The sequence below is a fragment of the Tupaia chinensis genome, unplaced genomic scaffold (genome assembly GCF_000334495.1).
Source record: "Tupaia chinensis unplaced genomic scaffold, TupChi_1.0 Scaffold000350_1, whole genome shotgun sequence".
NCBI lineage: Eukaryota > Metazoa > Chordata > Mammalia > Scandentia > Tupaiidae > Tupaia > Tupaia belangeri.
The window spans coordinates 1,479,387-1,491,674 of record NW_006159844.1 but is presented as its reverse complement, the minus strand read 5'-3'; the positions used below and the strand labels follow the sequence as shown (position 1 = coordinate 1,491,674).

At 38.1% G+C, this 12,288-nt stretch overlaps 1 protein-coding gene across 15 annotated transcripts in view; it reads left to right on the top strand.

The window, feature by feature from the left end:
• MIA2 (MIA SH3 domain ER export factor 2) overlaps window positions 1–12,288 on the top strand; it is a 112,456-nt gene that overhangs the window by 93,912 nt on the left and 6,256 nt on the right. For all 15 annotated transcript variants that reach the window (XM_014589282.2, XM_006152342.3, XM_006152341.3 and 12 more), the window contains 2 exons: window positions 2,273–2,428; window positions 10,646–10,768. In XM_014589282.2, coding sequence (XP_014444768.1) covers window positions 2,273–2,428; window positions 10,646–10,768 — 279 coding nt within the window. The remainder of the gene's footprint in view (window positions 1–2,272; window positions 2,429–10,645; window positions 10,769–12,288) is intronic.

The following is a 12,288-nucleotide window of genomic DNA, read 5'->3' as shown; positions in this document are numbered from 1 at the left end:
TTCAAAAATGAGTGCTTATACTGATTTGTACAAGTTACCAAGAAAAGATCAAATTAATTTTTGTCTCCTTTTTTAAAGGAGGTACTAAAAATAGGGAAACATTTTAGAAATACTTCGTTTGAAAAAAAAATTTTTTTAAAAACTGTTCATTAAAAGGAATAAGCTTTTGTTTTCTGGACAATATAATTTTGACAAGGCCTCATTCCCCACTTATGACAGATAAATTGAGATAGTAATATATATTGTAATTGAATATTAAAATATTTTTTGTATTTGTCTTTTCCATTTGAATTAGATATGGGCTTAGTTAAGGTACTGTTCTTTCTCTGTCATAATTAGGGAACTATAAATGATTCTCCCTTCTATAAATATGATTATTAGATTTCCTTATCTGAATGAATGTTGTCTTGTTTAAAATGTTTAACAGTGCTGTTATTTTGAAAACTCTTATTTTAGACCTGGCTTCAGAGCTTGTAAGTTCTTTTTAAATGTGAATTTGATATTTAGAAATGACTAAAAGCCATATTTAGAGCCAGTTTATCTGACAGTATGGTTTTTTATTTTTAGAGGGTTTTTTTTTTTTTTGGCTATAGGGCACATGCGCTCGCCAGACAGAGAGGGACAGAGAGACAGAAAGCTAGAAATCACCCCCCAGGGGGGATGGCCATGCTGCAATCCCTTCTCCTCCATTCTCCTCTTGGGATCTTGGGCACGCATGCACATGCGCCTGGCGTGATTTTAAGCCACCAGGTCTGGGACGCGAACTGCGGTCAACTACATAGGAGTCCAGCGACATAGCCATTACGCTAACTGCTGGTCCCAGTATGAAGTTTTTAATCAGGAAAAAGTCATTTTAGGGCAGAGGTGAAGAGTCACATAACACTGATAGGCAGATTTTTATGTGACTCTTAAATTAATCTGAATACATTTCCAAAAGAATTTTGTTTGTTTATTTATTTATTTTAAATTTTTTTTTTTTTTTTTAGTAATTGCCACAGGGGCACAAGTGCTTGCAAAAGAAACAGAGGGGGAAAAAGCACCCTCTGATGGGGCAGTGGTCACACTGCAGTTCTATCTTTGCCATTTCTCTCTCCTGTTGGAGTTTTCAGCACATATGCACACCCATCCACCATGTGTTTTAAGTTGTCAGGTTGGGATTTAAACTGCATTTGGCCATGTGGAATCTGCTTCCCTCAACCAGTAAGTTATAGGGTTGGCTCCCCTGAAGAGTTTTTAAAAAAATGTTTTGAGGGGCCAGCAGAGGGTGTAGTCATTAAGGTGCTGCTCACAGATGGCCTACTGCAGTTTGAGTCTCAGACCTGGTGGCTTGAAAATCACACTGAGTTTGTATGGGTGCATGCCCAAAATCTCAGGAGGAGAATGGGAGGGAAGGGATTACATTGTGGCCATACCCACTGGAGGATGATTTCTCACTTTGACTCTGTCTCTGGTGAGTGTACCCACCCTATGGCAAAAATCTAAAAATCAAAACAAAACAAAACAAAATTTTGAGTAGTAACAAAATTATTGAAATAGATAGATAGCTCCAAAGATGCTCATTTTAAAAGAATCGTATTCATTTTGACTATTGATATATTAATATTTTTTTTAATTTTTAAGTTTTTTGGATAGGTTTTTGCTGTAGGGCATGTGTACTTGCAAGAGAGACAGAGAGAGACAGAGAGATAGAAAGCGAGAAATCACCCCCCTGGGGGGGATGGCCATGCTGCAATCCCTTCTCCATTCTCCTCTCGGGATCTTGGGCACACTCACACACCCGGCGTGAGTTTAAGCCACCGGGTCTGGGACTCGAACCGTAGTCGACTGCATGGGAGTTCAGCGACATAGCCATTACGCCAACTGCTGGCCCCAATATATTAATTTAAGCAACAAAAACCTCGTTTTATAATTACCTATTATATCATGTATAGAAATGTACTTTGCAGTTTACTTTCTGTACCCTTATTTTTTAATTTAGTATTTTGAATTCATAATTTGACCACAGTATAAAATTAATGTATAAAATGATGATGATAATAATTTAAAAATGAACTTTATAGGCAAGTGTGTATTTATGTATATGGATGGCTAAATTATATTTTCTTTGTCTTAGAAATGGCTTTGGTAGGGTAGAATTATAGTTTAAATATGACTTAGGGAAACTGTTGGAATCTGTTTCTTTTACTTTTTAAAGACTCTCTTGATTTTATTTGATGCTAGGTTTATGATATTTAAGATAAAACATAAATTGTATATTTTATTCTTTGATTAGGTTCAAGAGGCCCAGGGAATCCTCTGGACCATCAGATTACCAATGAAAGAGACTTGACCTCTGATAGGTTAACTGATCCTCACAGAGCACCTTCTGACACTGGGTCCCTGTCACCTCCTTGGGAACAGGACCGTAGGATGATGATGACTTCATCAGGTAAGAGTACTTATCATTTATACGGAAGGCAGCCAGTATGGGGGACATGTAGAAATAGAAGAAAAGAGGAGTATATGTATGCTTTGCCTTAAGAAAAGCCATGATTATCTTGGGACCAGCAGATGGTGTCATGGTTACGTTGCTGGACTCCCACGTAGTCAACCCCTGTTTGAGTCTCAGACCTAGCAGCTTAAACTCATGCTGGGCACATGTTCATGTGTGCCTAAGATCCTGAGAGAAGAATGGAAGAGAAGGGACTGTGGCGTGGCCATCTCCCCTGAGGGGTGATTTCTCACTTTCTGTCTTTCTGTCTTTTCTGGCGAGTGGACATGACCTATAGCAAAAATCTCTCTTAAAAAAAAATAAAGAAAAAGAAAAACCATAATTATCTTTTAGAAAATAACAATAACAGTTATCTGAGCAGAATAACTAGAGGTAATTGTTTACCTACAGAAAATAGTTATCTCCCTCTGCCAAATAGAATGTCTGTATTGCTTTTAGACTTAATACATGTTTATTTTAGAAAACCCAAGCAACGTAGAAGTGTATAACCAGAGAAGTGAAAAATTCTTCTTACCATCTTAGAATGCCCTTCTCAGAAGGTAGCTATAATATGCTTTAGGACTTTTTTTTTTCTTTTTGAGTTTTAGAAACGGGGGGTATTCAAGTTCTTTCATTGTTCTTTTCTGTATACCATTCACCTTCTGTTGTAATTGTCTGTTTTAATCAAACAATATATCTTACCAAAATAAATGTGTAAATCTTAGATCTCTTACCAAAATAAATATATGTACCAGAAGAGTTAAGGCACTAACTGCTATGCTTCTAACAGCCTTAACCTTCCCAAGGGATATGTTTAAAAATTACTTCATTTACTAATTTTATTTTTTTAAGAGAGATTTTTTCTACAGGGCATGTGTGCTCACCAGAGAGAAAGCAAGAAATCGCCCCCAGGGGTATGGCCATGCTGCAATCCCTTCTCCTCCATTCTCCTCTTGGATCTTGGGCATGCACACACACGTGCCAAACATGAATTTTAAGCCACCAGGTCTGAGTCTCTAGCCACGGGTTGACCACTTGGGGATCCAGCGACATAACCATACACCATCTACTGGTCCCATTTTGTTAAAATTTATTTATTTATTTTAATTGCCAAAGGATGCATGCACTCACCAGAGACACAAAGAGAAACATCCTCTCCCCCCCAGTGGGGCACTATTGCACTCTAGTCGTTTTTTTCTCCATTTCTCTGTCCCATCAGGATTTTGGATAGACTCAAACATGTGTGTGGCATGCTTTTCACACTGCTGGGACCAGGATTGAAACCACAGTCAGCCATGTGGGATTTGGCTCCCAGTGCACAGCACTTAGCCGCTGGACTGTGGGGTCACCCTCCTAAACTTTCACCTATACACTATGTTTCAGATATATTGTTATGTAAAGTGAACCATGCCTACTTTGTATAGTTATATTTAAAAAAAAAATGGTACTTTAGAGTCCTTGGAAAGGTAAGATTATTGTGTTAAAAACATTTAGTTCCAGAATTAGCCTTTGCTGTGGTAGTGTATATGTTCTATGAAGTGATGCCACCTTATGGTGTGGCTTTTCTTTGTTTGATATTACGAAAGCATCATCTTTGTAAGGGTATAGAGTTGTTCATTACTGTATTGCCAATACCCAGGGAAATATTTAGATCTGTAATAATTGCTCAGGAAACATTAGTTCAATGAATATTTAAATAATTATAAGAAAGCTAAGTGTTTTTGGGGACCAGCAGTTAGCATAATGGCTATGTCACTGGACTCCCATGTAGTCAACTGTGGTTCGAGTCCCGGACCTGGTGGCTTAAAACTCACGCCGGGCATGTGTGCGTGCGTTCCCAAGATCCTGAGAGGAGAATGGAGAAGGGATTGGGGCATGGCCATCCTCCCTAGAGGGTGATTTCTCGCTTTCTGTCTCTCTGTCTCTGTCTGTCTGTCTGGCGAGTGCACGTGCCCTATGGCAAAAACCTCTCCAAAAAAAAAGAAAGAAAGAAAGCTAAGTGTTTTTTTCTCATTGTTTTTATACGTAGAGATATATGTGCTATGACGTATAAACTTAAGGGATTTGAAAGGTAGTGATGCAGTATATCCTCAAAGACTCCTTGACTTCATTTAATGTTCATTAAAATGTATCTAGCCATGATAAAAATGAAGAGTAAAAAACTACAGTTCCTGTCTGAAAGGATGTGACTGCAGTATTTTGATAGAGATCGTATCTCTGCTTCTGGATAGATGACCTTCCTAGAGAAAATTCATAAGCTAGTCATACCAGGAGTCCCTGTCACATGTTCTCTGTCTCTACTACATTTATTTACTCTAGTGGTTCTCAGACTTGACTTGTCATTAGAAATAACCTAGACACCTTAAAGAAAAATGCAGATACCTGGATCTTGTCTCACCTCAGACTCGATCTTCTAAATATGATCTTTGGAGATGTAGACTTATTTCTGAAAAATTCCCAAGAAGATTCTGAGGGTTATCTAAATTTAAAAATCACTAATCTATCCATAGCCCTTAACTGTGGAGTATCAGAAGGACACTGAATCCCCCAAAAGATTAGTGACACTCTTAAGATAAAACAGTTAATTAGGTAAAAAAATACTTTAAAATATAATTCCTTTGATAGTTTTAAATGTGTAAAAAAACTTTTTTTTGGAGTTGGGTTTTTAAATAAGCCAGAGGGTACAGGCACTTGCTGGAAAAGAGAGAGAATGAGAGAGAGAGAGAGAGAGAGAGAGAATGAGAATCCTCCAGTGGGGCATGGTTATGTTGTAATTCCATCTGCATTTTTACATCTTGTTAGGATTTTGGGCATGCACACACATGCATCCTGGAGTGTTTTTCAAGTCATCAGGTCTGGGATTTAAAAAAAAAATTTAAAAGAATTATTTTATTTACTACTGTTACTATTTTATAAATTTGTGTTAGGACATGTATGCTCATCAGAGAGAGAAAGAGAGAGAAAGACAGAAAGGAAGGTGCCATGTCTAGGACTCAAGCTACAATTTGCCTCATGGTAGTGTAGCACCTCAACCACCATGCCACCTGCTGGCCCCATGGGCCTGGGATTTGAACCACATGTTGGCCATATGGGATCTGGCTCACTTAATCATTAGGCCATGGAACCAGCCCCCCCTTTTTTTTTTGAGAGGTTTTTGCTATTGAACCACGTGTTGGTTCATTAGGCCATGGAACCAGCCCCCCCTTTTTTTTTTGAGAGGTTTTTGCTATAGGGCATGGCATGTGCACTTGCCAGAAAGACAGAGAGAGAGAGAGAGATAAAAAGTGAGAAATCACCTCCCAGAGGGATGACTATGTCGCAATCCCTTCTTCTCCATTATCCTCTCAGGATCTTGGGTATGCACACACACGCGCCTGGCGTGAGTTTAAGCCACCGGGTCCTGGACTCAAACCGCGGTTGACTAATGGGAGTTCAGTGACATAGCCATTATGCTAACTGCTGGTCCCCCGAACTAGCCCATTTTTGTAAGCACTTTCAACTTGTTTGTGTTGGCTCATTTTTGTCTTTGATTTTTAATAGGAAAGTTAAATAGATAATGTCACTATTATTTATTAAATAAATAATGCCACTGTCCTGTAGATAACTACTAATTGCAGCTCAGGTTCTGATACATAGTTTGAAAGTAGTTGTTATAGAAAGATACAGTTGGTTAGTGGCTTTCCCAAAATAAAAGATTTAAAATATTAACTCTATATTTTTCATTTTAAGTATACTTTCAGGATCTGTGTGCTGTAGTTTCATTTTCATAATAATTTCCACTGAGGGGCCAGCAGGTGGTGTGGTTATTAGGGCACTGAATTCCCACATAGCCAAATGCAGTTTGAGTCCTGGACCTGGTGGGTTGCTTTTCCATTTTCTCTCTCTCTCTCTGATGAGCACGTGTCCTGTAGCAAATTGAAAAATAATAATAATAAATACAATTAAATAAATCTAAAAAAACCCCCCAAACCTTCCACTGAACGCTCTATGTTGCGATATTGGGATATGGCCACCTACAGTGGTCCAAAAGGTGGACATGCCGTGTAAGCCTGGGGCACGTGGGGGGCACAGGTCGGTGAACTGACCTGGACACATAGAGGCATTTCGCATTCACACTGCTCATTACAGTAGCCATTAGGCATATGTGGCTATTAAGCACTTCAAATGTCCCTAGTGCAACTTGAGAGACAACATTTTTTACTTTTATTTTTTTAACTCCTATTTTATTTATTTATAATTTTGCCAGAGGGCATGTGTGCTCACTAGAGACAGAGAAAGAGAAGTGAGAAAGCTCCCCTCATCCCCCGCCCCATGGGCGTAGCCATGCCATAATCTCTTCTCTTATTTCTCCTTTTGGGATTTTGATCATGCATGCTCATGCACATGGCATGTTTCTCAAGCTGCCAACTCCAGGATTTGAACAAAGTTTCATTGTTTTTTTAATGATTTTTCTCACTCTCTTGTGTTCTTGCCCTCAGTGCTCCTCTTCCTCTCAAATATTCCAACCACAGTGTCCTTTTATTCTTATGTCTAGTTTTACATCTTTTTCAAACATGGAGAAGTAATAGAGAAGAATAAAAAAATCTTAATCTTCAGCAAATCTCATACTATCTACAGTAGAGGGATGAGGATTAAATGGAATTATGGTACTTCTTCTCTTTATATATATTTTTAAGCTTTTATATTCTTAGTTTTAATTGAGAGAACAGGAAGTATATGGCATCTGTTCTTTTTTGTCAGTGCTTACTTTTACTAATTTGGATGATATGTTTTATGTAAGAAGTAGCAAAGAGACTAATCAACTGTACCTTGATGGTACAATCATGAATTAAGTTTAGTCTCCAGCTTCGAATGTTCAAAATCTTACATCTTTTTCACTTGGAAAGCTAAACAAGTATGAGACATGTACACCAAATTGTGAGGACAGTTTCAAATTGTACTTTGAGAAACAAAAGCAAGCTAAAGAAATCAAAATACCTTGGACAACTTTAGAAGCACAAGCATAGGTTTTTACTTTACTGGTCCTGATTTGTAGACATCTATGCAGGCATTATCCTTCTGCATTGGGAACATTCTTTTAGACAAGATTCACTTGGTGGAAGTATAGTTTTTAAATTAGGTTCATTTTGATCTCTCTAATGAAATTTTGGAGTCTTTGTAAAATTCATAAGATGTGCTGAAGTCTTCATCTATGCTTTTAATCTTTAGGGTGATAATTTTTATTATTATTACTATTATTGTTATTTTTAGAGAGATTTTTGCTGTAGGGTGCATGCGCTCTCCAGAGAAACAGAGAGAGACTGAGAGACAGAAAGTGAGAAATCAACCCCCTGGGAGAATGGCCACACTGCAGCACCTTTTCCTCAGTTCTCCTCTTGGGATCTTGGACATGAACGCACATGCACCCAGTGAGAGGTTTTTGCTATAGAGCGTGTGCGCTCACTAGAAAGACAGAGACAGAGAGGTAGAAAGCGAGAGATTACCCCCCAGGGGGTATGGCCACACCACAATCCCTTTTCCTCTATTCTCCTCTCGGGATCTTGGGTACGCATGCACATGCACCTGGCGTGATTTTAAGCCACCGGGTTCGGAACTTGAACCACAGTTGACTACATGGGAGCCCAGCAACAAAGCCATTACGCTAAGTGCTGGTCCCCCCACGTGTGAGTTTCAAGCCGCTGGGTCTGGGACTCTTAACTGTGGTCAACCATGTGAAAGAGAGTCCAGGGACATAACGATTAAGCCATCTGCTGGTACCCAGTATGATAATTATTTTAAAGTTGTCTAAATTGTAGGACTGTTAATTTTCTGGGATTGTGTATCTCTTAATCATGTGTTTCTTCTCATATAATTTTTTTTAAATAAAAGAAGTGTTTCATTGAACACTTATTAAAATATTTATTAAATGTTTATTTAATGTTTTTAAATGTTATTTAAAACTTAAATGTTTAAATGTTATTTTAAATATTTTATTGGACATTGATATAGTCAAGTGCAGACATTTCAAGTGTAAATTTAATTATATGTAACCCCGTTGTTAGGTGCTTTAAATAATCTAAAATGGCTTAATGATTTTTTATAAGTCCTAATAATTAGTATATAGTTGACAAATTATTGCTATATATGCTTATGTAAACCTTGAAACTTTGTTTTTGTCTCTTCCTGAAGAGAGTAGGTTGTGGGGAGGAGGTTAGGATGTAGGGGCAAATGTAGACAACTTTTTGAAGACTCTTGCTTTGAGTGAAAGAGAGAAATGATGGGAAAGTCATGGCTTATTTTTGCATAGGAGAAAGAAAGATAAGTGTTGACTTTACTGACAACCTAATAATAGCTTAGAAGGAGAAGTGTTTTTGTTTTTTAAAGATGGATAATACTATAGCGTATTTTTTTGCAGATGGCAATAATCCAGGAGAGAAGGAAAAATGAACTAGTTGCAGTGGTATGCCCCTGTAATTCCAGCTACTTGGAAGGCTGAGGCAGGAGGGTTGCAAGTTTGCAGCTAGCCTGGGAAACCTAGTGAGACCTTATTTTTCCTAGAAGAAACAAACAAGAGAAAATTAGCAAAGTCACACAGGTGCCGTAATCAGGAACCTGGGCATCAATCAAGACTCCTTCTTCCTTACCTCCCACATGCCCTCAACTCTAAATCCTCACGATTCTATGTTCTCCATGTCTACTCACATCTATCCCCTCTACTGAATCATCACCATCCTTCATGTGGAGTCCTTTCAGTCTCTTAAAATGTTATCCTGCCTCCAAGTGTTATCATTCCCTCTAATGTATTCTGCACAAAGCAACCAGAGAATTCTCTAAAATGCAGATGTGGTCACATTATTTTCTCTACTTTTAACTTTCTAATGTGTTTCTGTTATCATTAGAATAAAGTTCAAATTTCTGAACAGGGTTTGCAAGGCCTTGCCAAATCTCTACAGTGCTCACCTACCTGTGTCAATATTCCCTGACTCACACTCCATGTTGCAGATATAATTTACTTAGGCACCCTAAACTCTAAAGATACTATGCTCTCCTCCTGGAACATTATCATCATCATTTTGGTACAAGTAATTCCTCCTTTAATCCTTAGCTTATTTGTTACTTCCTCCATAGATCTTTCTTGACTCTCCATTCTTCTGGAGTTTGTTGTCTCTATTTCCTGCATCTCTGTTAGCTTTGTCACTATGAATATTTTAAATTCTTTATTTGACATTTCCATGAGTTCCCTTGAATTCTTTGTGGAGGGAGAAGAGTTAACTTCCACTAGAGGAGAGATATTTTCTTAATTTCCCATATTCCTTGTGCCTCTGCAGTAGTTTCTGGTCATCTGATGGATTATATGTTTGTTCCTATTTTTTGAAGTTAATTCTGAGCAATCAGAGGAATGCAGAAGGAAGTGACCTGCTGTCTGAATCCTGGCTAGACTGCAGAGCAGGAGGGCGAAGTCTTCAGTGGCCGAAATCCCTGAATGGGGCCGCTGAGAACTCAAATATCGATGGCTGCTGATTTGCTTATCCTGACTCCTGACTAGATGTCGGAGCAGGAGGGTGAAGTCTGGGCAGAGGGTCTTCGGTGGTCGAAATCTACCTTTTGTGCATTTCTTGACTCAGTGATCCTTCTCTTTAGTTTGGAATCAGTGCTAAATTCCAAAATGTTAAAATTACTGAAACTTTGACAACCAATTACCTATAAATAATACTCTTTCTAATTTGGTAAGAAATTGTTAGCTGTCCTTATAAATTTCTTGCTATGCTTACAACATTTTCTATTTTTTTCCTCCATGTTAGTAGCTACCTCCTCATTCATTTTTAGTATATCGATGTGCATTTTCATACCACTAGTATTATAATTGAAAGCAAAATGAATTTATGTACATCTAGGCATATAACTAATTGTTTTCCTAATTTATAATAAGCACAGTTATTGGAACTTTGAAAATCTGAAGTAGTAAATTATACTTATGTTTACTATAAAAGCCAAGTTATTGCTTATAATAAAATATGTAATTTTCTAAAGCTGTTCACCATTATCTGCCAAAAATATGTGTGAACCAGCTTTCCAGCAATCAGGAGAAATGATTAAGTTCAATAACTTAGAAATGCCTAAGTTAAACTTAAGTAAATATGACTTAAGTTTATATTAATTAAGGTGTCTTAAAATATTTTCATCTTTCTTTCCTAGGCCAGCCATATACTGATCCAGCTCTTCCTCCACAAAGACAAGACAGATTTTATTCTAATTCTGGTAGACTGTCTGGACCAGCAGAACTCAGGAGTTTTAATATGCCACCTTTGGATAAAGTGGGTAAGAATATTTGTATTCTTTTTTCTTTTTTCTTTTGAATATAACAGTGTCATACTGGAAGCTGAATAAAGGACTAATACAATTATTACCTTTGGAAACTCTTGAGGCTAAAATACTTTTCCTGCTTATTTACTGGTTTTTGTATCTTGTTGACATGGCATCTAAATATGTGGGTGGTAGGTTTTTTTAAAAATTTTTTTCTTTAATTTTTAAAAAATATTTATTTATTTATTCATTCATTCATTCCTTCATTTTAATTTGACCAGAGAGAGACACAGAGAGAGAGAGAGGAAAGGGAGAAAGCAAGCCACCAGGTCCAAGACTTGAACCGTGGTCGGCCATGTGGGAGTGTCCAGCGCCTTAACCACCACGCCACCTGCTGGTCACAACATGGCATCTAAATATGTGGGTAGTGGTTTGAACACCATAGTAATAGTAAGTTTCTAGTGTGTACCTATGTAAACTTTACTCTTTTTTATGACTAATTTTTTGATTCTTCCACTCTACTTAAATATAGCCTGCTTAGTAGGAAATTAGGCAGGCCAGAGAGAGGGAGACAGGGAGGAGGATGGGATGGGGGAGAGTGAGAAAGCACCCTTGAAGGAGGGTGGCCATGCCACAAACCCTACTCTTCAATTCTATTTCTCCTTGGGTGTGTGCTTGCTAGAGAGAGACAAAGAGAGAAGTGAGAAAATACCCCCAGAGGGGCTCGGTTTTATGCTGCGATTTCTTCTTCTCCCTCTCTCACTCCTTTTGGGATTTCGGGCATGCATTAGGCCCCCATTGTGTTTTTCAGGCTGCTGTTTTGAGGACTCAAACCATGCAGTTGGCTGTTCGGAATCCACCTGAACCACCAGGCCATGGGCTAGCCCAAAATAGATACTTAAAAAAAGAAAAAAAGATGATTTATTTACTTATTGCATGAGAAAAGGGGGGAGAGAGACACACAGAGAGAGAGAGAGAGACAGAGAGAGACACACACATCCCCAACAGGGTCTTCATACATGATCATATTTCTAGTTTCAGTCAGCCGGGATCCACAGCACATGTGTATGTGCCTGGGATGACAGAGAAATCTCAGTTCATGAATCCAGCATCTTCCCAATATGACCTCAGCATTAACTAGTGTTTAATTACTATTGTGCTGCTATTATAGCTGGCCAAAAGCATATGCTATTATCTTTTATTTTTATAGATGAAGAAACCAAGCCCCCAAAATTTTCAAAATCTCTAGTAGGAAATATCAGAGGCAGGATTTGAACCATTATCTGTCTGACTCCAGAGCTGTATTCTTAATTCCTATACTTAAGGAGAGAGTTGTACACCCAGTCCTCGATGAGCTAAATGTCTACTGACTGCCTAAACTGTCTGACAGGCATTATAGTAGTTGCTATATTTCAGTGTGCATAGGACTTAGAAACTCCACATTCCTTATATCCCAAGGTACAGTTAAGACCTAAAGGCACTTAACACTACAGAGTAACAATAGTTATGAGTACAAAATGTTATTGGAGCCTATG